Source organism: Papio anubis, chromosome 8 (assembly GCF_008728515.1).
Source record: "Papio anubis isolate 15944 chromosome 8, Panubis1.0, whole genome shotgun sequence".
In the NCBI taxonomy this organism is placed as follows: Eukaryota; Metazoa; Chordata; class Mammalia; order Primates; family Cercopithecidae; genus Papio; species Papio anubis.
This window is the reverse complement of record NC_044983.1, coordinates 40,423,407-40,450,857: the sequence shown is the minus strand read 5'-3', so window position 1 is coordinate 40,450,857 and position 27,451 is coordinate 40,423,407. Positions and strand designations below refer to the sequence as shown.

The 27,451-nt window shown below is 51.2% G+C and overlaps 1 protein-coding gene across 15 annotated transcripts in view; it reads left to right on the top strand.

Annotated features, from left to right (window-relative positions):
* Positions 1-899: 899 nt before the first annotated feature.
* ANK1 (ankyrin 1) overlaps positions 900-27,451 on the top strand; it is a 242,666-nt gene continuing 216,114 nt past the window's right edge. For 6 of the 15 annotated variants that reach the window (XM_031669512.1, XM_031669511.1, XM_031669519.1 and 3 more), the window contains exon 1: positions 1,055-1,306. In XM_031669512.1, coding sequence (XP_031525372.1) covers positions 1,181-1,306 — 126 coding nt within the window. In that variant the 5' untranslated portion in view covers positions 1,055-1,180. Of the gene's footprint in view, positions 1,307-27,451 lie in introns of all 15 variants that reach the window. The other 9 variants (XM_031669507.1, XM_031669506.1, XM_031669503.1 and 6 more) reach the window with 4 other exon arrangements.

Here is a 27,451-nt window from a genome sequence, read left to right as displayed (position 1 = left end):
GGGTGGTTGGCTGAGCCCGAGGCCCCCTCCGCCTGCCGCAGGCTGGGTTGGCGCTGCGGACCCAAGTGCAGCTCTTCTCCGCGGGGCACGGGCGCAGGCGGCGTCCCCAGGGAGGGGTGCGCGGGAGCGCCGGGGATGGAGGGCGGGCGGGCCTGGAGCGGGGACCTAGTTCCACTTCTGTCCCAAAAAGACTCAAAGGAAAACAATTTACTTGATCCTGGACACGTTTTCATCTATAATTGGGAAATATGCAAATGAAAAGGCCCACATGGCCTGAAAGGGGCAAATCAAGCTCCCAGCGCGCGACTCGGGGAACTGGCTTTTCCCCAGGGAGCCCCGGAGGCGCGCGACCCCGCCGAGGGCGCCCGGGGCGGAACCGCGCGGCTGGCTTTGGGGTGGCGCGTCCGGGCCCTCAGGGGCCGCCGCCCGGGGGCGCCCCAGGCCCGCCCCCCGCCCTCTGCCGCCTGCCCTCCCGGCAGAGCCTCCGCTCCCGCGATGTCGCCGCGCTCGCCGCCGCCAGGCGCGCTGGTCCGCCGGGTCGACCGGGCGCGGGGCGCGCCGCCCGCCGCAGCCTGCCCTCTTTCCCCGGCTTGGCCCTGCGGCCCGCGGCGGGGTCCGGGGTAGAGCGGCTGCTTTGTTCCCGCCGCCCGACGGCGAGGGGCTCTGCAAAGGCGGAAGCCCGGCGCTAGCCATGACCCCGTGCGGACGCCCAGCGCGCCCAGCCACGCCGCTCCGGCCGGGCCCCCGGGCCTTCCCGCGCTGAGCGCCCGAGTCCGCCCCCTCCGCGGCCGCTCACCGCCCGCCGCCGCCGCAGTACAAGCCGCCTCCCCGCCCCCGCCCCCCCGCGCCGCCGCCGCCGCCGCCGCCGCCGCCGCAGGAGAGGGAGGGAGGCGGAGGGAGGGAGGCGGCGGGCCCAGCCCAGAGCCCGTCCCGGGCGCCGGCGAGCGAGCTCCGGCCGCGGCGGCAGCGCCATCCCGGGCCGCGGGCAGCCGCGCCTCGCCCTCCGCGCCCGGAGCTGCCTTCGCCTTCCCGCGGCCCCGCCGCAGCCGGCCCGCGGCGCGCCACGGACGCTGTCCCCTCGGCGGAGCAGAGACCCCTTCCCCTTCTTAGGGGGTGTCGTCTCTGGGATCGCTGAGCGCTAGGGGTTCAGGAGGCGGGGACGGGAGCGCCGTGACACGCCATGGCTCAAGCGGCCAAACAGCTGAAGAAAATCAAAGACATCGAGGCGCAGGCCCTCCAGGAGCAGAAGGAGAAGGAGGAATCCAACAGGAAGCGGAGAAACCGCTCCCGTGACCGAAAGAAGAAGGTAGGAGGGGGCGGCGGTGAAAGCGCCGCGGCGCCTGGAAGTGGCTGCTGGGGACAAGGGTCGGGCGGCCCGGGACGCGTTGGGGCGCGGGGCCCGGTGCGGCGGAGTTGGGGGCACCCGAACGGGGAGGGCTTGGTGGGCGCAGAGGAGGGACGGAGGCTTCTGCGCGGCCGGGAAGGGGACAGGGCGGGAGGCTGGAAGGGCAGAGCGGGTGGCCGGGAGGCTGAGGGCGCGCAAAGCCGCCCGCCCGCTGCTCGCGGAGACCTTTCAGAACCTTGGACAGCGCCCGGCAGGCCCGCGGGGCTCTAGGACCAACTTTCCCGACCTTGGCTACCAGCCGCGGGTGGTGGGCTGCCCTGCTCGGGCGCGCCGCCCCCGCTGGCTTTCCAGGAGAGCTGGTTTGGGTAAACGCGGCTCCAGTCTCCGGGGGGGCAGATCTGCCCGGCGCCTCCCTAGGTGACTCACTCTGGCGCGGAGACCTTCTTTCCCAGGTGTCTCTGAACTGGAGTGGGGCTCCTGACCTTCCTTGACCCTTCTCAGGGAGCACCTTTCCTGACCCTCCGGATCTGGTAGCGGAAAAGAAGGCGCCTTCTCCTCTCCTCGGGGCATTTGGCAACATCTTATGCTCAGGTCACTCAAGATGAGCCACCCATGACAGGGAGGGGAAGTTCCTTTGGAAGCCAGGCACTGGTGCTCCAGCCTGGCCCGAAGGCCTGGTCAGAGACCAGCTCTGTCCATGGGCAGGCATCCCGGGTATTTCTGTGCCGGAGTGCCGAGACAAGATAGGCCTGTAAAGACCCAAACCTCCAGAGGCAACTGTTGCTGTTTTTAGCCCTTTTTGGGTCTGGGGTCCTCTGACCCCTGATCAAAGCACCTTGAGAAACACCTTAGGTCAGAAACACCTTTGATGGTGAAGGGAGGGTGACAGAGTCAGGGTGCCTTAGAGCCACGGAGGAGGCCAAGAGTACGTGGGTGTAATTCTGGGAATCGGAGATGCTGAACTCTGGCTTCAGGAGAGCCATTTTCACCTGAAGAAGTCGATGTGGGGCCCAGCCTGCACTGCTGCCTGGCAAGGAGTGGGACCCCTCAGGCTTCCAGGGAGAGGCTCTGGCCTTGGTTGAGAAAGAAACATGGTTTCTTTCCCTGAAACTGTCTCATTCTGAGAAAGAAGTTTGGCGCCTGTGGCTGACAGCAGAGTGTTGGGGAGCAGGCTGTCTGTGGGCCACACACCCCTTGACAGTTGGTCAGCAGACCAACATCCATCCTCTTCCTAGAGATGTTCTCTGATTTCAAAGGAAGTAACCAGCACTCTCTTAGGCTTTCCTGTACCCTTCCAAAACCGACGTCCCCACCTCCCTTGAGGGATTGCCATCTTGTGTGTAAATAGTAGTTTCACAAAGACACCACCCCTTTAGAGGACCGAAAAGGGGCCTTTCCCAAACCGATGATGAATCAGAGTTTGGGTTGGTGCCACCGAGAGAGAATCTCCGCAGGTCCCTCTGCGGGGGTCTAAAATACCAGAGCCCGTCTTGTGAGTCAGGCAGGGGAAGTCTGGCTCTACGCTGCGATGCTCACCCACTTTCTTGGCGTGAATGTAAACTTCTTCTCGGTAAGGAGTGCTCTGTGTTTCCATTCCTGCCTCCTGCTTTTGGAGCCAAGGCGCTCCTCTTCGAGCTGCTCACTCAATGTTCTCATCCACCTCTCTCTCCCAGGCTTCCTTCTTGACGCTCCTGACACCATAAATCATTTTTTGAAAATAGTCAAAAAACCCTCTCCCACCCCCTCTCCTGTGATTCCTTTCCATTCTGTGAAAATTTCCTTTAATATAACTCTGAATTCTGAATATGTGTAATACACACATATAAAAGTAGTGATTCCAATATTCTTTTTGCTTCTTTGGTCTTAATCTTTACATTCATAGTAAACCTCATTTCTTTTTTTTCTTTTGGTGATAGATGATAATATTTAATATATTCCTCCCCCCAAATGGTGTTATCTTGTTTTACTAGCCAGTCGCAGCATACTGCGTCAGTAAGCGTTCAAAAATCTTCCATTCAGGTTTTCATTATTTTATGCAGTATCCTGGGTGCTATGATTAATATAACGATAAGAAAATTTTCATTTAAAGTGATAGCAGTGACGCAAACTATTAGGACAGATTCTTTGGGTGCGGGGGAGATGGTATGGGGTGGGATATAGGGATGCTTTGTTCGTTTTTTGTAAGGGCTATGAGTTTTCTCAGCTATTGGGATGGTCTTGAGGGCCATCTCAGAGAATAGAGTTACAATTTATAGCAAAATTGAAAATCACAAGCAGATGGAAAGCTCTAGAGGGAAAGGTGAGGGAGGCAGTGCAGAAAGGAGCATTTGAACAAAGCTTACACGGGGCCTGGTGAGGCAGAGGGCCTAGGGCTAACTCAAAGGTTCATATAAGGTGAAGTCTAACTAAGCCATTTTTCATGAAGGAGATAATTTTTCAAGGTGAAGTGTATTAAAATCAGGCAGCTGAGGACTTTACAGCTGCTCACACAGACTACAGAGTGTGTGGACCCAGCCTCCGTTTCTTATACCAGCACGCAGAAAGAATCTCATACATGCAAACAAACATTTTATTCCAGGATATTGGTCTCTTGTGTGGATAGATAGCTGAGCCAAGGGCATTCTGAATTAACTCAAAGGAAACGTGTTTGTCCCATGGGTAACCTACTTACCAGGGACTGACTGAGCAGACCGCATCCCTCCCGTTTGTAGAAATAACCGCGGTTGTAACTTTGGCGATGGTAGCAGTTTTTACAGTTGATGATATTGTGTGGGAAGGCGCTTGCTAAGGGGTGCTGTGTGCGGCGGGTGGAGGAGGCTGGTGTTGTGACGCACTGACTGACACAGATAGAAGCTACCTCGACACAGGGAACTGAGCTAAACTCTAGAGCTCTAACAATTCCTGCTTCTCATGGGGCTTCATTCAGTGCTGTGCATGTGCAGAGCCAACCTTGTCAGCCACTTGCTGTTGTAGCTGCAGCTTAAAAAAAATCAAGCATTTATGATATTTACTGATAAGTCCCTCTGCTTTTGAAGGTTGGAATGGAAATAAATTGCAAAGGATGTGTAAAGCAGGCATTTGCATGAAGAATGACAGCTTTTGAGGGCTGAGGGAGCCTGTGGCATAAGAATGTGTGTGCTTTTTATGTTTACCCAGAGCTTGAGGGTAGGAGGAGAAGAGGACAGGGAGGTGGGAGGAAAAGTGAGGCAGAGGATGGAAGAAGGCAGAATTCAAGGAAGGAAGAGTGGATAGGGAGAGGAGCGCTGACGCCTTGGCCCTGAGTGACAGGTTCACACGAAGCCGGCTACCTTCAACACTGTGAGACCCCAGGGTAGTGTTTACTCAGCTCTCTCCTTGTCCCTAGTTATGTTCACCTACTTCATCCTCTGATGGTGAAAGAAAAGGACCATGTCCTATTCATAGCTGTGTACCTGACACCTAGCTCAGTACCTGACACAAGCAGCAGGCAGTGGATGTTGGTGGCGTGAATGGTTGAATGAGTGAATTAATATAATATTAATCTCTGCTTGCCCAGATGTTGTCTTGGTTGCAGGCATGTGTTCCGGTGAATAATACACCCTTTGACTGACTGTCTTTTGGGGGCATCTGGAAAAAGCCTGATCTTTTTCCCTTTTCTAATCATTTTCAAAGCAATAGAGATTTGTGGGCACGCAGTGGAACCATCTAATCTTTTGGTGCAGTGAATTCCACCACTGAGCATGTAGTTAGTTCCTTGCAGGGTCTCTGCTACACTAAATGTCAAGTGGGTTTAGACATTTGTAACAACAACAGTGTTTGCACAGGGTCCCAAGGAGCCAGGCACTCACAAGGAGGGATGGAGGAAGAGTGCAGGAAGAGAGAAAAAAAGCCCAGATGTGGAGAGTGGCCTCTGCCACTTAGCTGTGCAGGCAGCTCCATCAGTCTTTCCAGTCTATGCAGCAGTAATCGAAGAGCCTGCAGCCTTCCTCTCTCAGCAGGAGGAGACCCTGCTCCTGGACAGGAGGGTTTTTTGTGGATCCAATGATTGGAATCACAGGAGAGATTTGGGGTGGGGGCATCTGCGTGAGACTGGAGGATTGACAAGGAGGCTTGGTGGGTCTGAAGGTGGGGAAAGCGGGATGGAGGGAGGAAAGTTAAGCATTAGAATCATATCGGCCCATGACTCTCATTTGCAAAAGGCCTCAAATTTCAACTTCTGCTGTTATCTCCAAAAGGTTTTATAAATCCAATCCAAGAGATCGCCGACAGAATTGAAAGAGAACAGTGCTCATCACACATCTTTAATCTGGGTCCTGTTGCTAAACCATTTCACTAATATAGGTTGTGGCATTAATGGATATTTATATGTAAAGCCTCAATTTGGCTTTTGATTAGCATATTTATGTTGTATTGCATGTGAATTATTAGAGCGTTGGTTTCTTTGTTGCAAGCCTTTAAAACATACCACAACTTTGGTATCCCTGCTTTGGCATTTCTTCTTATTTTAGTACCTTGGGAGCCTCAATAAATGGAGGTGGGCCTGCCTCTCTGGAGCTCTGGGAGGTGCCAGCAGGGGCTGAAGATGTGGGAATTTTCCCAGCCTGCCTCCTGTCCATTTTTTCAGTCCAGCTCCTCCCTCCTTGCTGCAGAGGTAGCAGCAGTGGGGGCTGTTCCCAGGAGCTCTCCTCACTTCCCAGCCATAGGCTAGACCAGGAGAGCAGGGTTTTGAGGGCCAAGAAGATGTTACACTCTGATTTTCGGCTGCTGCTCCACCTCTATGAGGGGTGGCTGTGAGGAGCAAGTGATATGCAAACCACCTAGTGCAGGACTGTCTCAGAGCAGGGGCAGCAGCAGCCGAAATTCAGAACCTGGGCAGGGGACACGAGCCAGCTTCCAGTGTCTCCCCATTTCTTTTGCTCACCCCAGCAAAGGCTGCTGGCTCACCAGTTCTGCTCCTCTCTTCTCAATGTGGCAACACTTAAAAAAAAAAAAAAAAAAAACCATCTGAGGCTTCTTCCCCGTTTTCACAATAAAAATGAGCGCGTAGTGGCGAGTGTGTCCTATGTACAGGCACTCTTCATCTGTGTTAGCTCGCCCCTGCGTCTGCTTTGGCAACACCTTTGAATAGGCAGTCCTGTCATTGATTCCTTGCTCCTTCAATGTCAAAGCCCATCACTGTCGCCTGCAAGAAACCTTTCATATCTGCCGCCTCCTCACCCCCACCCCACCGCTCTCTCTGCGCCTTTCACACATACACACATGCACATGCAGAAGTTCTTGTTTTATCTCTTCTACTAAATTGTAAGCACTTTGAAGCCAATGTTTGAGTCTTTGTACATAACCATTCACTACATGTCTATGGCTTGTAGAATTGGTTGAAAAGCTACATTTAACTAGTACAGGTTTTTTTTCTTAGTTGTTCTTTTTGATTTTGAGAAAGTTGACCCTAAAAAATTGGTACCAAGTAAAACTATTGTTTCCCTCCACCTTGAATTATTCTGACTGAAATAAAATCTATTGTCACTGTTTTTTCTTTTCTTTTTTTTTTTTTTGAGATGGAGTCTTGTTCTATCGCCCAGGCTGGAGTATAGTGGTACAATCTCGGCTCACTGCAACCTCCACCTCCTGGGTTCAAGTGATTCTCCTGCCTCAGCCTCCAGAGTAGCTGGGACTACAGGTGCGCGTCACCATGCCTGGTTAATTTTTGTATTTTTAGTAGAGGTGGCATTTCACTATGTTGGCCAGGCTGGTCTTGAACTCCTGACCTCAGGTGATTCGCCTGCCTTGGCCTCCCAAAGTGCTGGGATTACAGGCGTGAGCCATCGCACCCCCACCCAGCTAGTATTTGTTTTTTTGAGAAAGGCAAATCAACTTTGCCTGGTTCTCTATCTCCATTTCTGGTTCTTGAGAAGCTCAAAAGTCCGCCTCCTACAGAACACTGGCTTGAAGTCGGCTGCCCGGGTTCCAGTTTGAGCTCTTGCATGTATCAGCTACGTGTGCATAATAAGCCTCTGAATTTCCTCCAACCTCAGTTTGCTCATCTGTAAAATAGGGATGAGGATCAAATGAGATAATAAATGAGAGCGTGCTTTGTAAATTTTAAAATTCCCATATATTTAATGGATTATAGCTAATAATATAATGATTGTTCATAAAGTTATTCTTTCTAATAAATCCTTTACCAAGGTTCATGCCTGGCCTTCCAGTGGCATTGTGAAGTCTTGAGGTTTGCTGGGGAAGGCCAGCTTGTTATTCTTTCAGTATGGAGAAATGAGAAAAGGATACTTTATATCATATCTTCATTTCATTTTCAGGAAAAAAATGAATTTTCTATTTGGACAGGATTTTTATTGCAGACCTGCTCAGTAATCTGCATGGATTCAGTCGACAACTTCCAGGTGGGCCTAGATACTTGCAAGCTTTATTGAAGTCCTGTGTGGCACCTGTGCTGTATATCAGAGGGGAACATAAAAGGGCTTCCTAACTTTGCTGAGACTCCCATGGCTGTTAGATGAACAGGTAGTAAATCTGGGTGTGAACTGTCACAGATAATGGAATGTGTGGTGTTGTGGGGAGACCAGATTCCTCTGGCGGAGACTCTCTGGATCTTGGGCACACAAAGCACAGCACATTCTCCAAGAAAGGAAAACTTGCATTGGAGACACTCAAAGTGAAAGCAAAGATGTAATGGCCAGCCAATTAAAAAAAGAAGAGAGCACCATTTTTTCCTTCTCATTTACTTCCAATGTGACTGGACTCTTCTTCTCAAAGATTTCCCTGTATTTTTACAAGGAAATTGTACATGTCCCATTGCTTTTGCATCCATTGGCGAGCATTGACAATGATACTTGCAAAAAAACTTTCTTTATCAAGGGAGGTGCCTGCACTTATAAGGGTCTCTAGTGTTCCTCGTGCATGACATGTGTTATCATGCTCTGTCGCCCAATAGGTTGGTAACCCCAGAACTGGGGCTCCAACCCAGACACACCTGACTCCAAAGCTTATTCACAGCCCACAGCACTAGACTACTCCCCCAGGTACTGGTTGTGCCCTTAGGATATTCAAAGCTATGCTAGGCACTGAGAGAAGAGTCAAAGCTGAAGCTGTCTTTCCTTCTCTGTCTGGACACGGTGACTCATGCCTGTAGTCCCACCACTTTGGGAGCTGAGATGGGAGGATCACTTGAGGCTAGGCGTTCAAGACCAACCTGGGCAACATAGTGAGACCCAGTCTCCACAAAAAACTTAAAAACTGAAGATAGTTTTCCTTCTTTGAAGTAAAGGACTTACAAATTAGTGGAAAAGCTGCCAGAGGTGGAAGTAATCTCAGGCAGAGGATGGAGAGCATAGGGTAAAGCCTGTGGCCTCTGGTTCCAGTGGAAATGTGGGTGTCCGAGGCCCCTCTGAATGTCTTGGAGCTGAGGACTCTGTCCACCGGGCCCTGAGATTAACACAGAGTGCAGATGAAAGAGCAGGTGAAAACGGAGTCCTGGGGTTTCTGCTTTGTTTCTGGCTAGTCTGTCTCTTAACAGGTTAACTTTCCTCTTAACTTCTGTTTGGAGATTCTCTGTTCACCACATCGTCAAGTCCACATCTTCTCTATATAATCACTTCATAATGTGTAGACACTAGTCAATACACAGGGGTGGCATTGCTGCCATGATCATCTATTTTTCCTGTTATCTGGGACTTTAGCTTTTCATGTGGATGCTTCCCAGGCCTGTCCCAGAAGCACCTGCCAGGAGCCGGACACGGAGATGATACGATGAGCAGGGTGTGAACGGATGAGCTCGGCTGGCTCTTGCTCCACAGCTCTCTCCCGGCTCTTGCATCCCCATGGTTCTGTCGCCTGCCCCTAAGAAGTCGGGTGGTCTGAGTAGTTTCCAATGTGCGATATCACATTTGCATACAAATGTACATATGTAAGTGTGTGTATGTGTGTGTACATATGGTCAGATGCCAACAGGGGACCCTTCTTGATTTGGCGTTTGGGCAGTTTGTTAGTTGGTGCCTTCCATTGAGCTTGGGAAAGAGGAGGGGGATGGGTTAGGAGGAAGATGGTGAGTTCTTGGCATGTGGCATAGGTGGCTTCCTGGGGCTCTCACCTGATAGAGGGAGAGAGCTCATAGAAAACATCTTCAACAGCAGGGGCAGCTGCCGGGCTTGCAGTGGGAGGAGCTGGCAGTCAGTTCAAGTCTATGCCCTCCAGCTAGGCCCTGGAACACAGAGCTTCTAAGCATTGGCTTTAAGTACGATACACACATGACCAAGCTGACAGGGTGTTAGGACAGCTAAGGATGCTGATGGTCCCACCCAGAAGCCAGCCCCACTGGCTGGAGGTGGGCTCAGGGAGCAGGACCCAGCCACTCTTAAAGACAGGACTTTGGTGCCATCACCCATGTGGTGACATGTTTTACATTCACCAAAAACATGCTTAAAATGTTTTTAAGAATATTCTTTTAATTGAAAATAGGAATATGCTTCAGTTGTTGTGTTATGTTCACTTGAAATTGACACAATCTACACTTGTATACATAATATACGTGGAGTAGACCAGGAAGACTCAGGTCCAGAGTAGCCAAGTAACATGTCATCAGACAGAGAAATACACACTGTGTGAGCAGTGGTCATCTTTGTCATGTGTGTTTCTGGGTGATTAAATTTTCTTTTTTATCCTTTTCTGTATTTTTAATAATTGTTCAAAATAAACTGGGTACAGTGGCTCATGCCTGTAATCCCAGCACTTTGGGAGGTTGAGGCAAGAGAACTGCTTGAGGCCAGGAGCTCAAGACCAGTCTGGGCAACATAGCGAGACCCTGTCTCTACAAAAACTAAGAAAATTAGCCAGGTGTGGTGGCATGCCTGTAGTCCCACCTACTCAAGAGGCTGAGGCAGGAGATTCACTTGAGCCCAGGGGAGTTTGAGGCTGCAGTGAGCTATGATGGTGCCACTGCACTCTAGCTTGGGTGACAGAGTGAGACTCTGTCTCTAAAAAAAAAAAAAGAAGAAAGAAAAGAAGAAAAGAAAAAAAATGTTAAAAATAAACAAGTTATCAAGACACAGAAAGAAGAAGCAGAGGACGCCCCACCTGTCTAAGAGGGTAGCAGGGCTTTCTCTGCCTGTGTGTCTTCTGGAGATGAAATCTGGAATTTATAGCTGACGCCACACCCTCAGTAAGGGATTCCAAGGTGCTGTGGACTAGAGCCAAGTAGGTAACGGAATGTACTGGCTCAAAGTGGAGCTGAAGCGTGGCCCCCAAGAGCCTGGGCAGTTGGGTCTTGGCATGTGAAGCCTTCCATTGTAAACCAACTTGAAAATGCGTGTGTGTTGGGCTTAATACTCCCTTCTGCAGCCAGGGGGATCTTCCAAAAATGCAAATCAGATCCTGACACTCCCTTCTTTCAATCCTTCAGTGGCTTCCTAATTGCCCTTAGAATGAAGTCCAGGCTGATTAACCAGGCTTCCTCCCTTCCAACCCCTGAATCTACTCCCTAGCTGCCTCTCCTGTCTTATCGCTGTCTTTCCTGCGTCCTGCACTGGGCTGTACACTGATACTTGGAAATGTATGCCTTCACTTGCTTTTAGACCTTCCTGTGTGCCGCATCCTTGGCCTCCAACATTAATGTCAAGTCCTCCGTCAGAATGCAGTTGGAACATTGCCTCTGGTGTCCTAGATGAGGTTGGGCTCCCCTCTCCCATATGATTCCAGTATACCCTTGGGCAAGGGGGCCAGAGCATCAGCAGAGCTTTAGTGTGCATCAGGAGGTCATCTTGGTGAAATCGAAGCAGTAATGAAGAGCTGTGACCTGTGGAGTGAGATGGAGTCAGGTGTTTACTAGCTGACTTTGAGCAAGTTGCTCAGTAGAGCTCCCTGAGTCTCAGTTTTGTCATTTGTAAGGTGGAGAGAATACTACCCACCCCACAGCTATGCAGGGCTGTTGGGAGGATTGAATGACTTCATATATGGGAAGTACCTGGCATATAAGCACTTCATAAATGGCATGGCAATGCCTCAGCTTCCACCCATACTCACCTTGGGGCTGCCCATAAAATCCAAGACACGAGCATTAGCAGGCTGTGGACCTGGGGGTGGCTGGCAGAGAGAAACACATGTCTGCACCTGAGCCCTGAGTGGGTAAATAGATGAAGACTTAAAAAATGTGGCCCTTGGAGTTTTCCTCTTTAATCCTGAACAAGACTTAAAAGATGAACGTCCGGTCCCACTTGGCTAAATTCTCGCCTTGTATTTATTAATTTAAATACAGCGTTAGCCTTTCTGGAGATGGCCATCAGGTCAAATGCCAAGGTTGGTAGTACTCAACTAGTATTACTGCCAGTTTCTTAAATGAATTAGTAAAGACTTTGGAGAAATATGAACCTGATCTGAAACTCAGAGTGAAGAATCAGAAACAGCCCAGTCAGGCAAATTTCAAAGTCTGAAACGTCCGTAGAGTTGCACTGAATTTATGGAGACAGTAGATTCTCCTGCAGCATAGAGATTTGGCCAATTCATTGTAATGCCATTTGCAAGAACTGCTTTGGTTTCCACCATTGACCATACTCTGGAGAGGAGACTGTTTCCCTGCTGATCTCAGGTTACATAGTGCCAGTGGGCAGGAAGGCCCTTCCACAGCTTGTCTACCCTATGAAGCCTTGGGAAGGGACAGGTGTGTGACGGATCCAGTCAGCAAGTCTCCTCTGATTCAGGATAGCACACAATGCAAGGGAACCAGTGCCTGTCCGCCGACATGGAGCAATGTCTGGAAATCATGGTGTTTTACCAAGTTCTTGAGCTGTTGCACTTAACTATAATATCTGCTTTAGGCAGAGGAAGTCATAGTCAAACCATTTGTCTCTTTAAAAAAAAAATTGTCTTCTTGCCAGTCACATGTGTCACTTCATTCTTGAGAAGATCTGCATTGAAGGACACCTGGACTACAGCTGATGTGGTTGAATGTTAGCACTTTAAACCCAGATGTCAATACTGCCCTACACAGGACTTAAGGACACAGATGGAAAAAACGTACTTTATGGTTCTGTACCGGGCACCATCACCAGATTTTTCAGGAAGAACTTTTAAGGCTAACTCCAGTGAACTCACCGTCCTCACTGCTGCTGGAGTCTCCATTGCATCCCTGCCTCCTCTAGTCTTGCCCTTCGAATCTGGTCTTTATCTTGCAGTGAGAGCCCCCCCTTTTTTTTTCAAACACAAATGTGATAGTTGTCACTTCCCTTCCTAAAACCCTTCAGTTGCTTTCCACTGCCTTGAGGATGAAGTCAGACCCTTCCCCACTGCCGACCACTGCGCCTCACCCCTCCTCAAGCCTCCCCATGTTCCTAGGATTTGCTGAGCTCCCTTGCTCCACACCTTGCTCAGGCCGCTCCCTCTCCAGAACTCAGTCTGATTCCCACTCATCCCTTGTTTGTTTGTTTATTTATTTTGAGACAAGGTCTCACCCTGTCTCCCAGGCTGGAGGGCGGTGGCAGGATCACAGTTTATTGCAGCCTTAAACTCCTAGGCTTGAACAATTCTCCCAACACAGCCTCTGAGTAGTTAGGACTACAGGCATGCACCACCAAACCCAGGTATTTTTTTTTTTTTGTTTCTTGTAGAGACAGAGTCTCACTTTGTTGCCTGGGCTGGTCTCCAACTCCTGGGCTCAAGTGATCCTCCTGCCTCAGCCTCCCAAAGCTGTGGGATTACAGATGTGAGCTGCTGTGCTCGGCCTCTACTCATCCTTTAAGCTTCACCTCCTCCAGGAAGCTTTCCTGAGGCTGGGTCTGAGATACTATGGAAGAAGTGCCTGCCCTGAGGGATACTGGATGCAGTGGTGACCAGATCCCTTCCCACTCTGCCACTGTGTGTTAGCCGAGGCAGTTTCCCAGGCCCTTTAATGTAATGGCACCTTTATTATTTATTCATTTATTTATTTGAGACGGATTCTCACTCTGTCGCCCAGGCTGGAGTGCAATGGCGTGTTCTTGGCTCACTGAAACCTCCACCTCCTGAGTTCAAGTGATTCTCCTGCCTCACCCTCCCAAGTAGCTGGGATTACAGGCACGTGCCACCGTGCCCGGCTCATGTTTTATTCTTGTAGAGACAGGGCCTGCCTCGGCCTCCCAAAGTGCTGGGATTACAGGTGTGAGCCACTGCGCCCAACCGTAGTGGCACCTTTAATGAAGTCCTAGAGCAACTCTGTGAGGAAATGGAACCAATGCATTCCCTGGCATTTCCCAGTTAACTGAGCCTGAGAACAATCTGAGTTGTAGGAGCCTCTGCCGCTCCGGTGCCACTCCCTCTGATTTATGAGCATTAACTGTGCTGCTGTGGATGAAGAGAACCTGCCCTCGACAACAGATCTGCGCTTAGTTCCAGTCCTCTTGACTGTCCTGTGTAGCTTTGGACACAGAGGCTCTCCTGCTTCTGAGCCTCTGTTTCCCTGCCTCTAAAATGAGGGCTTTAGTTTAAAGGACTCTTAAGACCCTTCTGGGGAGGTGGGTGCTGTAGCTCATGCCTGTAATCCCAGCTCTTTGGGTGGCCAAGGTGGGAAGATCCCTTCAGCCCAGGAGTTCAAGACCAGCCTGGGCCACACAGGAAGACCCCATCTCTACAAAAAATTTAAAAATTAACCAGGTGTGGTGGTGCGTGCCTGTATTCCCAGCTACTCAGGAGGTTAAGGTGGGAGGATTGCTTGAACCCAGGAGGTTGAGGCTGCAGTGAACTATGACTGTGCCATGAACTCTAGCCTGGGCAACAGAGTGAGACTCTGTCTCAAAAGAAAAAAAAAAAAGATGAGATCCTTCTCGGTACCTGTTATGCTCTGATTATGTGGGTTTACAAGGCCACAGGGCAGAATGGTTTCAGATGCCAGCTGGCTTACATGGGCCTAAGGTCGCTTGAAGGGAAATCTGGATGGGTGGTGGCACCAGACTGCAAAGCATATGAGTGTGAACAGACATGCAAAAGGCCATCCAGCTCATCAGTACCCCATTCCACCTGGCCTCTCATTGCTCCCATGCTAACCCTGTTGTGGCTGATATGGGGAGGAATCTGTGCTGCTGAAGTGCCTGGGCCACACGCACTGTGGGAGTGTGGGCTGTGCTCTTCGTTAACAGAGCTGGCCATTTGGATATGTGTTTTTGAAGACTCTGTCTCTCGCTGAGCCTGTGTAATCAGGCACCCCTGTGACTCTATAAACCTCTGGCTGAGGCCAGAGAGGAGGTGCCCCTTTCTGTTGGCCAAAAGAGTGACCTCGGGGAGGGTGGAGAGCACCTGCCTCAGGTGAACAGGGAATGCAGGAGGCAGAATGGTGTCTGTTTTCAGTGCAAGGTGACTGGGTCTGTCACACACCGCCAAGTTGCTTTCAAGGTCAAGGGGACAGTCATCCTCCTCTGTGGAGCCTGGAGGAGCGTGGAGGCCCTAACTCCAGAGGGAGAGGGGGCTAAGCAGCCCTGGCTGCCTGTTTTCCTGGAAAGCAACTCAGGCAATCCTACAGCCCAGAGCACTGGCGACGAAACCAGGGTCAGACAGGCCTGGCTTTTTGGAGGCTTGGCTTGTAGTAGTGAATTTGATATTTTTGGTAAATCCCAGCTTCTTCCGTTTCTGAGGACTCAGGATTCTCAGGAGAGATCTGTCTCCCGGTTCACCCTGGCTGAAGTTCCTTTTCAATTTCAGTCCCACCCAGTGCCCATCTCCAATGCCCTGGGATGCATTCCTCACTGATTGTCTTGGAAGCTCCAGGTGCTGAACACCTTTTGCATTTTTCTCCAGCAGCTGCTCAGCTGGGGCTGGGGAGAGGAGAGAGGGAACTCCCCCAGGAAGGTGATGGCCAGGTTTGGGCTGCTGTTGAGCTGGAACCCTCTACTGTGGCTGCATGTACGGGGAGATGAACCCTGGAAACTCAGCTTTCTGGGAGCCCCAGGGCGTGGGGCCTGCACCATGTGGACGGTGACCCATGGTGTTACATGGAGCTCAGTGGCTCAGCAGGTGCTTCCCAGGGCATTACGTCATTGATCTTCCCAGCAACGCTGTGGAGAAGCAGGTATCATGTTTCCCATTTCACATGAGAGAAAACTAAGGCTCAGGAAGATGAAGTGCATTTCACACTACTGCTCAGTGGCAGAGGTGGGGGAAGCCTTGAACAGTCCCTCTCCAAAGTCCTGATTTATAACAAGCAGGTGGTGACAGATGTAGGGTTTGTGATTTGAAATTCATGTCATTTTCTCATCTATCAACTGCCCACCCAGCTACTAGCAGGAAAAGAGCCAGGCCCTGTCACCTGTGACTGACCTTCTCTCCATGAAAGGAGACAGGGAAGGCAGGGACCATCTGTGATGGCTGTGCTCCCCACTCAAGCCCACTCGGCCCTCACAAGCCAGGCAGGTGCATGGGGACGGTGTTTTACAGGTGAGGACCTCTGAAGGCTCAGGAAGGTGAAGTCCCTTGCTCACATCACATGTCTAATGAGAGCCACAGCTGGGGTTTGTCCCAGCTGCCTGATTTTAACATCCTTGCCTTACTGCTTCCAGGGCTATTGTGAGGATTAAATGAAATGAATGAAGTAAGTATCTAAGAGGAGAAAAGTGAGAGGCAGAAGGCTAAACAGAAAGGTTTTGAAAGCATGTAACACAGAGCCTAGATCTTGATGGGAATGTTATATACCTGTTCCCTTGACTGTAAGATAAAATAGTATCCCCACCTTGTATTAGCATCCAACCCCCACCCTGAGTACAGAAGGCATGTATTCCCGAGACAGAACCAATCCCATAGATACAGATACAGACATAGACACACATAGACATAGACATAGATCTGTACATACTACACACCAGGGTATGGGCAGTGCCTTAGAATGGGAACATTAGGAACTGAAGCTGTTGGGCTTGACTGTGCCTCTCAGGAAGTGGCTGGGTGACCTTGGGGAAATAACTGTGTGTCTCTGGGCCTCTGTTTTTTCACATGTAGAACAAAGAGCTTCTAGTCTGGACTAGACTAGAAGACACAGCCTCTTGGAAGGGACCTTGCGAATCTCACACCCCATCCCCTTCATGAGGAAACTGCCATCTGGAGAAAGGAAATGGCTTGTCCAGATCACAGAGCTATTTTTAGTGGCCAAGTAAGCACTAGAACTAGATCTCCAGGCCCAACTCTGTACTCTGGCAAGAAATCCCAGCCCTTATGAGCAATGGCTCTTGGAGCACAATGTGCTGAGAGGAACTCTGAGAAGACAAGGGGGATGCTGTTCTTTTGTTCCACGTGGAAATGGCCCTTGGCCCTACCAGGTAAGGCAGCAAAGTGCAGAGCCTGCAGTAATGGGAGGTGCCCATCTGCACTGCTGGTGCAGATTGCTAAATTATTCAGGACCCACCAGGCGCCTCTGCTGGGGGAGAAACCTGCCAGGGAGCTCCAGTTTGGATGCAGAAGCCTGAGCCCTCTCTGGGACCTGTTGCAAGGAAATGTGTCCTGGATAGATTATTCCAAACTGCTCCTCGTCCCAGTGTCCTAATTAGTGCTCTTTGCATGCCTCGCATACCTCAGGTGTTTGCGGGGTTTGGTGGATGCCCACACCAGCCCCCCTGCAAAGAACTGGCCCTGGGGGCACATGCAGTATTGCAGGACATATCAGTGGGACAGGCCCTTAGTTCAAAGACAACCTACTCATCCTGCAAATAAGGAAACTGAGGCCTGGGGTGAGGGCAGCCGCTTTCCCGGGGTTCACAGCTAAGCATTAAAGTCCAGAAGAAAAAAATCACTCCTGGGATGCCTTCCCCAACTTTATTAAACAGGAATAATTGTTCCCTCTTCCGCGTTCCATTAACACTGATAATCTCACTCACGGCTTTGTTTCAGAGATTGGCAAACTTTTACTGTGCAGGACCTGGCAGTAAATATTTCAGTCTCTGTTGCAAATACTCAGCTCCGCTGGCGAAGCATGGAAGCAACCATAGGCAATACACAAACAAACGAGCATGGCCATGTTCCAATAAAACTTTATTTATGCACTCTGAAATTTGAATTTCATTTAATTTTCACGCATTATGAAATGTTTTTCTTTTCTCTCCTAACCACTTAAAAATGTAAAAATCATTCTCAGCTCCCGTGCTATGCAAAAAATGGGCAGCGGGCTAGACCTGGCCCTTGAGTACAGTTTGCCACCCCCTGGGGTAAATCCTTGTTGTTCTTACTGGACGGCACAGAGGCAGCACCTTGGTCCCTTTTGCATTCCCAAAACTCATTGGTTGAATGAATGAATCTGGTAATTTGCACTAAATGCAGACACACGGAATAATCATTATTAACACCTTAAACAATCTTTTGAGAGAGGGAGGCAGAAGAGGCATTATTGCCCCTCTTTTATGGATGGGACAACTGAGGCCATAGGACTGGTCTGTGGGAGGAGCCCCAGGGCTTCTGATTCCTACTCCAGCGGGAGTGTTGCTGTGACCAAGGTCTGAGCGGGCTGCGCTGGTTGTTGGTCCTTCTCAGTCGGGGGAAGCTCCAATGAACTGGGCCAGCAGGACGGCTGGATGAAAGAGAATCTGTCCAGCGGCACATCTTTCAGTTGTGGAAACAGGAACAATCTGGCGCCTGCCTGGGTAAAAGGCCTGTGGCAGAATGGTTTGGTCTCCTTCCTACATCTCTCTGGCATTGCACTCCTTGAATGAGAGGCAGCAGTGCCTGTTCTGTTGAGAGGGAATCGTTACACATAGCTAAAATTAGATGTTTTGTTTGAATTATGTTAATTTGACTTAATTGCTGGGGAATGTCAATGTTCTTGAGAAATCCAGGCGCTCTGGCAGGTCTTGGTGAATAATAGTAATCCCTTACATTGGTGTAGTGCCTCCCGACCCAGACGCCACCTTCATGATCTCATTCGATCTCTCACAACAAACTCAGAAGGGCAGCAACCTCCGAGGAGGTGATCCCTGATTTTCTGGACTGGGAAGCTGGGGTCCCCACTGATTAACTTACATTCCCCAGGTCACGGCTCTCGGGAGGCAGAGCTAGGACAGGAACACATGTCTGATTTCTCTATGGCTTCTATTCCACTGGGCTATATTTTAAACACATTGTTACGCTTTGTTTCAATTTTTCAATTTTTATTTTTTATTTTTGAGACTGAGTCTCACTTTGTCACCCAGGCTGAAATGCAGTGGCGCAATCTCAGCTCACTGCAACTCTGTCTCCCAGACTCAAGCAATTCTCCTGCTTCACCCTCCCGAGTAGCTGGGACCTACCACCATGCCTGGCTAATTTTTGTGTTTTCAGTAGCGATGGGGTTTCACCATGTTGGCCAGGCTGGTCTCGAACTCCTGACCTCAAGTGATCCGTCTGCTTCGGCCTCCCAAAGTGCTGAGATTATCGGCATGAGCCACCGCACCTGGCCCCTCTTTTACTTTTTTGACATGTAGGCAAGGCTGGCTTTATCAGTCAACAACCTGTCCAGTTACATAAGGTCCTGTCCTTAAAAGGGTGCTGTGCTTGTTTCAATGCTCTGTTCTGTGTTAAAATTACTCATTGTTTTTTTAACGAGGGGTCCCACATTTTCATTTTGTCCTGGGCTATGCAAATTAAATAGCCAGTCCTGGCTGTAAGATCATCTTCCTGGGCTAGCACTTGTATTTTTCTATCCAATTAACCTTGAGTGCAATTTGATCTTGACCATGGCTACTGGGATGTCCAGAGGAGCTTTTTGTAAACAACTCCCTCGGAACCTGTCTAAAGGTGTAATTTCCATGTGGCTTCTGGCGAGAAGGCCAAGTCAGCTGGCTACTGCTGTTCCTTCCACCTTTGCCTCTGGACTTAGTCCCTGTGCGGGCAGGGACCATATATGAGAGGTGAGCTTGAAGATGTAGGGGTGTGTCTGTCCCCTGCCCAGGGCGGGGCAGCAGGCTGGATGCAGAGTAAACCTTGGGGTACCGTCTTGCTGGTGAGGGTAGAGAGGAAGAGCCACCCCAACTCTCCAGAACTGGCCCGGACTCAATTCTCTATTAGTTTTTGTTATTGTTGCCAATGACATTTGGGATGGTTTGGTAAGTCACATAACGGGTTTGAGAAAAGTGGGTGTCTGGTACTGCTATGGACTCTGCCACCTTCCAGAATGTTCATGCATATGCTTTCAGTTGACTGTTTTCCGGGAATCCCAATAGCCTAGTCACTGACCTTCTGCTGGGTGCCAGGCTGTGTGTCCAGCCTTCCTGCCCAGGTCCCAGCCTCCTGTCCCTGTCCTCTCCCTTACACGGCCCCAGCCCTACTCGCCTTAGCTCTGTTCCTCAGGCACGTCTACCTGGCTCCTGTCTTCAGGCCTTTGTGCTTCAGGCTGTCCCTGTCTTCTCCACAGCCATGAACGAAGCTACTCCACTCCTTTTTGTTGTCCTTAGCTCAGATGTTGCTTCCTCAGAGAGAACTGCCCAGACAACTGCTCTCCAGTGGCCACTTCGCCCCCGCCCAGCTCCCATCCACCTGCTTTATCACATCATTTTGTTTCATTTTCTTCACTATCTGGAATGGTCCTATTTATTTCTGTTTTATTGTCCGTCTCTCTCTTCCTCCACTAAAAAATAAATTCTGTGAAAGCAGCTACTTTTTCTGTCTCCTGAACTAGATTTCCAGAATCTGGAGGAGTGCTTGGCACACAGTTGGTGCTCCGTAAGTGTATATCCAACAAAACAATGGATTGACACCACAGTCTTGCAGCTGGGGCACTATGAGCGTCACTTCCTAGATGGGGTAGTGGAGACCCTGGAGGAATTCAGCAACTCGCCCAGGGTCTCAGCTGGAAAGGAGGGCTGTTGTCTGCATCCCCAACACACATCTCCCACCATCAGCGGCCTGCCGGCCACCGTGAGCCTGCTCCTCACCCCAGCCTGGAGCACGAGACTGGTGGTTAGGAGGCCATGGTCTGGACCAGGATGTGTGCTTCTCCAGCGGGTCCCGCCCTTCTCACCTGCCCTGTGGAATGGTGATTTCTTTCCCAGGTCCCTTCTATGACACTGTGGAAGTTCCATAACAAATCTTTTTAATTATTATTTTTTTTTCATAACTACTGGGTCTCACTGTGTGGCCCATCTGGCTTTGAACTCCCAGCCTCAAGCAATCCTCCTGCCTCGGCCTCCCAAAGCACTGGGATTACAGGTGTGACCCACTGTGCTCAGCCCATAAGTCTTTTTTTTTTGAAGATGGTCACAGAAGTTATTCTGAGTAGCAAATTTGAAAATACGAGTTTTTCCATGAAATCCCTTTTGGTTTTACATTGATTAAATGGCCTTTATTAAAACGAACAAATTCTACCAAATCCATCCAATCCCCTCACACATGGTAAGAATAGATGAGATAAGGTCTGCAAACTGCTCCGAAAAGTTAAAAGTAGTGCAGCCAGATGAGGGGTTACCATTCCCCAACAAACCTTTCATTTTCATCTCGGTGTCTTAATAAACATGACACGGGCGATGAGGATCAGGTCAGGGGATTTTAGGCATTCCCTTCCTTGTGCATTCTACCAGAGCCCTTTAGTGGTGTGAAGGACAGCGTGTAGGTTTCTGACTTGGACAGGCCAGGCTGCGGTCGGCTGAGTATTAAGTACTGGTTGTGCGAACCTGGGACTACTCACTTAGCTCAGCTTTCTTACCTGTAAGATAGGTCATCAGTTCCTCCTTGACACCTCCATGTGCCTGTGAGGTTTCAAGGTTACCTTCAATGCGCCCCAGCCCCCAGGGGGCACGATCAATGTCAGTCAGCTCCTCTCCAGGTGGGGCCTGTCCCAGGGCAAGGCGCTGCTGCTGAGCGGCCAGAGAACCTGGGTGGGGACAGGGCCCGCTGGCCGAGGGGCTGCGCGTCCGGGAGAGAGGCGACTGGGCGGTCGGTGCCAGGGCGCCAGGGTGCCGCGGCTGGAGCGCTGGCAGCGCCCCACGTGCTGGTGAGGCCAGACAGGGCCGTCCCCGCGCCTGCCTGGGAAGCGCCGCCTCGGGAGCCCAGTGAGGGAGGGCGGCCGGCGCTCCGAGCTCTAGGGCAAGGAAGTCGGTTTCTATATTTGGGCAGGAGGCGTGAGGCGAGGGGATTGGTGGAAGCTCCTGCCCTGCCCATTGCGGGCCGCGAACCTGCGAGGTCGCGGGACGTGCGCGCGCGGGGCCAGGCGCGGGTGTGTGCGCGCAGGCAGGTGTGCGAGTGTGCGCCCCGGCGCGCGCCGGCCCTTCTGGGGAGCCTCGGATGCAGCTGGAGGAATGAAGGCAAAGTGGGTGTGCTCGGTCTCCTTTCTCGTGCCGGCTGCCTCACAGTCCCTGCGCCGTGTAACACTAGATCATCTGCAAAACACTGCCAAAAGGGAAAAAGCAAGATGCGGCTGTCCCGGGAGAAATGGCGCCCACAGTGCAGTGGTGTTAAGTGGGAGTTTGTCCTCCCCCTGCAAAGCGTGTTCTCATAGGAGCAGCAAGGAGGCTTCCCAGCTGCTTGGGAAGAGGGACCGGCTAACCCAGATTCATTCCATCGTCACTGACTGCATCCGTGGCGCAGCAGGAGAAAGGAATGGCCATGGGAAGCAGCCACTCAATACTGCACAGATGTGCCTGTCTGCCGAGCCTTGGCACTGGAGCTGGGCTGCCCACTGGGAAGAGCCAGGAGTTTGGAGTTGGATGGATCTAGGGTTAAGCCCAGGTTCCATCAGGTGTCACCTGGCAGAGTTCCTTGTAGCTCCTCTTGGCAGGCCCGTGGTGACTTTATCAAGAACTTGTGGAGGCCCAGTATTGGGTACGCCCATCTCCATCCATGCTGACCCATTCTTTGCACTGATCCCCTGCCTCCTCCTGCCTCCAGTTCTTTAAAATGCCTGCTGCCGCCAGCCTCTAAACTGGGACCTGGTGCCGCTGGCTCCCGGTGGCAAGGAACTGCAGAGTTTTAGGGTCTCCTGTGGGGGAGAAGAGGTGCAGGAGCACCCCCCATCTGGGTGACCAGGACTTGGAGGAACAGGACAGGAGAGCTTGGAGTTCAGGAGGAGAAAGGGCCGGAAGAGGGGAACCCGGTCATCCCGTACCCTTTCCAGCCCAGCTCTGCTCCCTCCCCTCTCCCATCCCAGCCCCATAAATGGACCAGGGCAGGTGGTCCTGCTGGGCCCGTTCTCTCTAGACCACCACAAACTGCCACCCAGTCTCTCCCGAGGGTGCTGCAGCGGGGACAGCGCATTTTGTTCCATAGTCAGACTGTGGGGTTACATTGCAAGTGCCAGGAGGAGTTGCCCAGTGGAGGGTCAGTCGTGATGGTGGAAATGACCTTGGGTATTTTTCCAACTTTGGAATGGGAAGATCAAAAGCAGGAACTCACTCAGAGTCAAAGAATGACCATGAAGGAGAAGCAGTGGGAGACAAGGAGGCCAGAACCCAGAAAGCACAATTCTCGGTTGTCATGCGGGCGGGTGACCCGGATGTGCAGCCAAGACTTTAAGAAAAGAGTGCTTTGCTAAATGGTTCTCACTCCCTACTCACTGCCTTTTTCCTGGGCCCAGTGCAACTTTTCAAAATTCAATTATGATGGATGTGAGAAAAAATATAAGATCTGAAATAGAGGCCTTTGAGATAAGTGGCTGTGGGCCTTGCTCTGAAGGCGGCCACAGGAGGCTCTATTTTTGTTGTAGCTGTAGTCCAACAAGAATGTCCCCGAGATAATTCAGGGTGCAAGCCCCATACCTGGTCCACCCCTAAGTGCCGCTGCCCTACTCCCTACTTACCTGCAGGACATCCAAACATCTGAGCTGTTGCCTTTCAAGTCCCCATCCTTCTCTGTTGTGTGTCCACAGGTCTCTTAGTACTTAGGAGCCCGTGTGTGTGCATGTGTGCTTGTGTGTGTACATGTGTGTGCCTGCATGTGTGCACTGTGTGTGCATGTGTGTTTGTGTGTGTAGGCGGAGTGTGTTGGTTTGAGCTTGGTTGGGTCTGTTTGGCTCCTGGAGTAACTTGTCCAGCCAAGGCCACAGGTTTGCCAGCCTCCCCTTGGTTCAGCATATAAGGCAGCCATGCTTGTTACCAGGTTTTCCCAACAAAGGCACAAAGTGATCAGGGAAGCGAAGCTGGGTCTGCAGCATCTAAGGTCTCTGAGGTCCAGTGCTGTGAAGCCGGCAAGGCCCAGGCTCCACTCCACAGCTGTACAATATGGCAGGAGCCCCTGCCTACCCCTGAAAATACCAGTGAGCCTCAACCTGACACGTGCCAGCTTACAGAGGGCTCGGCTCTGGTCTATGCTGTTTAATTTTATTCTTATGGAGGCATCGTGATTCCAGTGAGAATTTGGACTAGCCTAGCTTGGATGCAACTCCTGGCTCCACCACTTGTAACCACAGGCCAGTTAACCCTTTTCAGTCTCAGTTTCTTGTCTGCAAAATGGGGATAAGATTAATAATAGCGTGCCTTGGAGGGTTATTGTGAGGATTAAATGAGATCGTGAATGGGATGTGCCTGTTTCACCAGCCGTGCTGAGTGGAACTCATTCACCAATGCTGACATCACCATCTTCAGTTTGCAACTAAGGAAAGCGAGGCCTGGGAAGCAGATATCCCTAAGAGAAAGCGGCACTGTCAGGACGCGATGGACCAAATATGACTTCAAAATCTTTCTTATGTGGAGGTCCACAAAACACAGAGATAATGACATTGCATGAAGGTTTGAGGCAATCGGGAAGAAAATGTAGTCACTTGTTTCTTTATAGACTAAATCCATCAAATCTTTTACATAGAATAATGACTTTTTTCTTTTTTGCAGAGAAAATAAACGATAATGGCGGGGAGGGGAGAGCTCAGGTGGAATGAGCAGGAGATGAGAATGGCTCGCTCTGCATGGCTGGCTTCAGCCTTCCCCTCTGCAGCGTGCCCACGAGAGACTTCTTTTCCGTTGAAGAGGATTGAGGATTTAATATTGTGTTTGTATAAATTACGTTACCCATTGTTCTACCTCACACTCTCTGCCTTTGTCAGCCGAGACACGGACCCTACAGACTCCCCAGCGGGAAGCCAGATGTGGGTTGGCTCGTGAGGGCGGCTGTGCTCTGAGGCTTTGGGTGCTGTGGGAAGGGTCCCAGCAGACCTCCTGCAGGTTATTCCAGGGAGAGATGTGGGCAGGCCTCTGTCTTTCCGAGATGTTACTGAGTCATTCTGAAGGTATCTCCTCTTGGCTTGTTTTAAACCTTAAGGTCCCTTTGTAATCCAGGCTGAGAATTGTAAGGTGAGCACCTCCCATTCCCCACTTGGGGCACACCCTAGGGAAGCTGGCCATGCATCCGCAGCTGGATGCGCTCCCCACGGCTCCAAGGCCTCTGACATGGGGCTTCTGCCCTCACTGCCACCTTCACCGGGCATGACTTTCCGGAAATGTGGCTTATTTAGTAGGGAGAAGAAGCTGGGGGTCTGGAATTGGGGCTAGATTCGAACCCTGGCTTCCACCTGCACTGCTTCTGTGGCTCCTGGCACTCTTTGGACTCTGACGTGAGGAAAGAGCAGCACTGGGGGATTTAATGGGATAGCTGCACAGAGGCCTCGCCTTAGGGCCTGGCAGGAAGTGGAGTGCATGCTGGGGTGGGTGGCTGGACAGGGGGTGCTGTGTGCGCTCACTGGGACTCCAGCCCCTTAGCCATAGGGACGCTGCTCTTCGGCTGTACTTAAGCTCCACTTGGGAGCTGAGGCCTCCAGGGAGTCGGCTTCTCTCCTCTGCACAAGATGTTCAACTTGAAGTCATCTTGCAGCACCCTTTTGGAGGAAACGTTTTGTATGACTAAGACCACGAACCAGCTTGGGCAACGCTGGCTCATCTGTTTCTGAAATATTAAACATTCTCCAAAGTGGGTTAGACTCAGCAAAGTGAGGACAGCAGCTGATAAATAATAAACCCATCCAGGGCTGCTGCGGCCCTGTTGTCTGGAACGTGGGTGCCTGGCCCGGACCCTCCCTTCCGCCATCCCAGGGGGCTCCATTCCAGCCAGGATCCTTGGGAGGGACTTCGAGGTCTGCTTGTGCTGGGTGGGTTCAGAGCAAGCACAGCTCGTGCCCTCTGCTCCGCAGCAGCTACCATTGCTGTGGAATTTCAAGTATTTCACATGCAAGTTTTCTATCAGAACTGAGATGCATGGCGTCTTAGCTTGCTAGGGCTGGCGTAACCAAGTCCCACAGACAGGGTGCCTTGACCAGCAGACATTTATTGTCTCCCTCTTGTGGAGGCTGAAAGTCCAAGAACAAGGTGTCAGCAGGATCGGCTCCTTTGGAGGACTGTAGGAGAGCACATGCCCAGGTGGTCTGCCGGCAGTCTTTTGCATTTCTTGGCTGGTAGGAACATCGCCCACCCCGATCTTCTACGTAGGGTGCTCTCCCTGCATCTGCCTCTATGTCTGCATTTCCCCTTTTCATAAAGGCACCATAGGCTGGATGCAGTGGCTCACATCTGCAATCCTGGTGCTTTGGGAGGCTGAGATGGGAGGATGACTCGAGCCCAGGAATTTGACGCTGCACTGAGCTGTGATCATGCTGCTGCCCTCCAGCCTGGGTGAGACAGTGACCCTGTCTCTAAAACATAAATAGCATCTACTATAGCTCCAGCGGCTACCTCGATTCTGCAGAGGTTTGGAGGTCCATTGGTAGCCCCACCCTTCAGCAGCTTCCAGTCACTGGGAGAGAGAAGATGTAACCTCATAAATGCGTCAGAAACAATGCAGGGGCGATGGGAAGGCACCCTGGACCTGTGCGGTGTTTCCCCCGGAAGCTCCTGGGGTGCGGGTCATAGTAGCAGAGGCCTCTTAGAGTCAAAGGTGTGACCCGTGAGGGGCAGATAGACGTGCTCTGTAGGACCCGGAGGCTGCAGAGAGGGCCAGCCCTGAGGAAGGGCCTTCCTGAGAGAACAGGAAGGGAGGTGAACATTCATGCCCATTCGAGAGCCAGGAGTGCTGGGAGAAGCTCATCCTTGATTCCAGAAGGAGTGTTCACCAAGCAGAGGTTCCGACCCACGACTGCCAGCAGCACCACGTGCCCACATGCTCTGGTGCGAAGCGGAGCCCAGGTGCCATGGCCAGAGCGCTGCCAACAAGAACAAAAGCTTGGTCAGCTAAAGCCGGGGACTCGGCTAATGTGTGTGCCGGACCCACCCTTTCTGCCTCCTCTTCCAGCTCAGCTTTGAGTGGGCTCACATTTATTTGGTTGGCCTCCCTTGGCCCATCATCAAGCAAATGCTCCCTCACGCCGGCCACACGTTCTCAGACCTCTGGCAGCTTTGCCCAGTAGCCTCACGTTTCTCATGCAGCTCCTTCCGTGATCCATGGGGCTAGAGCTCAGAGAGTCCCCTTGATATTGTGGGGTGAAGCATCCCCAGTCACAGGGGCTGAGGCTCAGGGAGTGCTTTAGAATGGAGGGACACTCATGTCCCTGGAACCTTGCTTGAGGTGTGAGTCATGAGTGGAGCTCAGAGCATGCCGTCTGAACGAATGAACGCGAGTGAATGATGGAGAAGCTGACTCAGCCTTGTTTTCAGAAGGGACAGAGGTGGACTTGCATAAAAAGACTGTGCCCATTGAAATCTCTCTCTCTCTGTCTCTTTTATAGCAAAAACTTAAGCTAGTCATGCTTATCCTCCTCACCTTCACATGCATAATCTCAGGCATTTGGTAAAGACTGGCATTCTCTGCTGGATCTCTCAGCCTCCTCATTTCATTCGGGGCATAGAGGTAGGGCCCTCTGTTGGTAGAGCTGCTGGTGGTGTTACTTGCAGAGGGGTCCTTGAACTGCCTGAATCCCTAAAATGGTTTTAGGCCTCTAGGGCACCGATTAAAATGGCAGGGCCTACCCTCTCAGCCTGCTGAATTGGATTCTCCAGGGGTAGGACTCAAGAATCTGTATCTTAGATCCTTTCTTTTTGGGATCTTCTTAGTAAGTCATCTGTACACTAAAGTTTGAGAATTATTGCACTCAGAGGCCAACGTTATTGCCAAATAATTGAGCTTTTGGATGTGTAACAATATTGAAAATATAAGCAAGCCCCAGTTACCATTTTGACTGAACATCAGCTTTTCCTATAACCTGGGTCAGCAAATTGCAGTCTGGTGTCGACTGATGGTGGCCTATGAAGCATGCGGATGTCTGGAAGCACCCCCAGGCCTCGGCGGGCACAG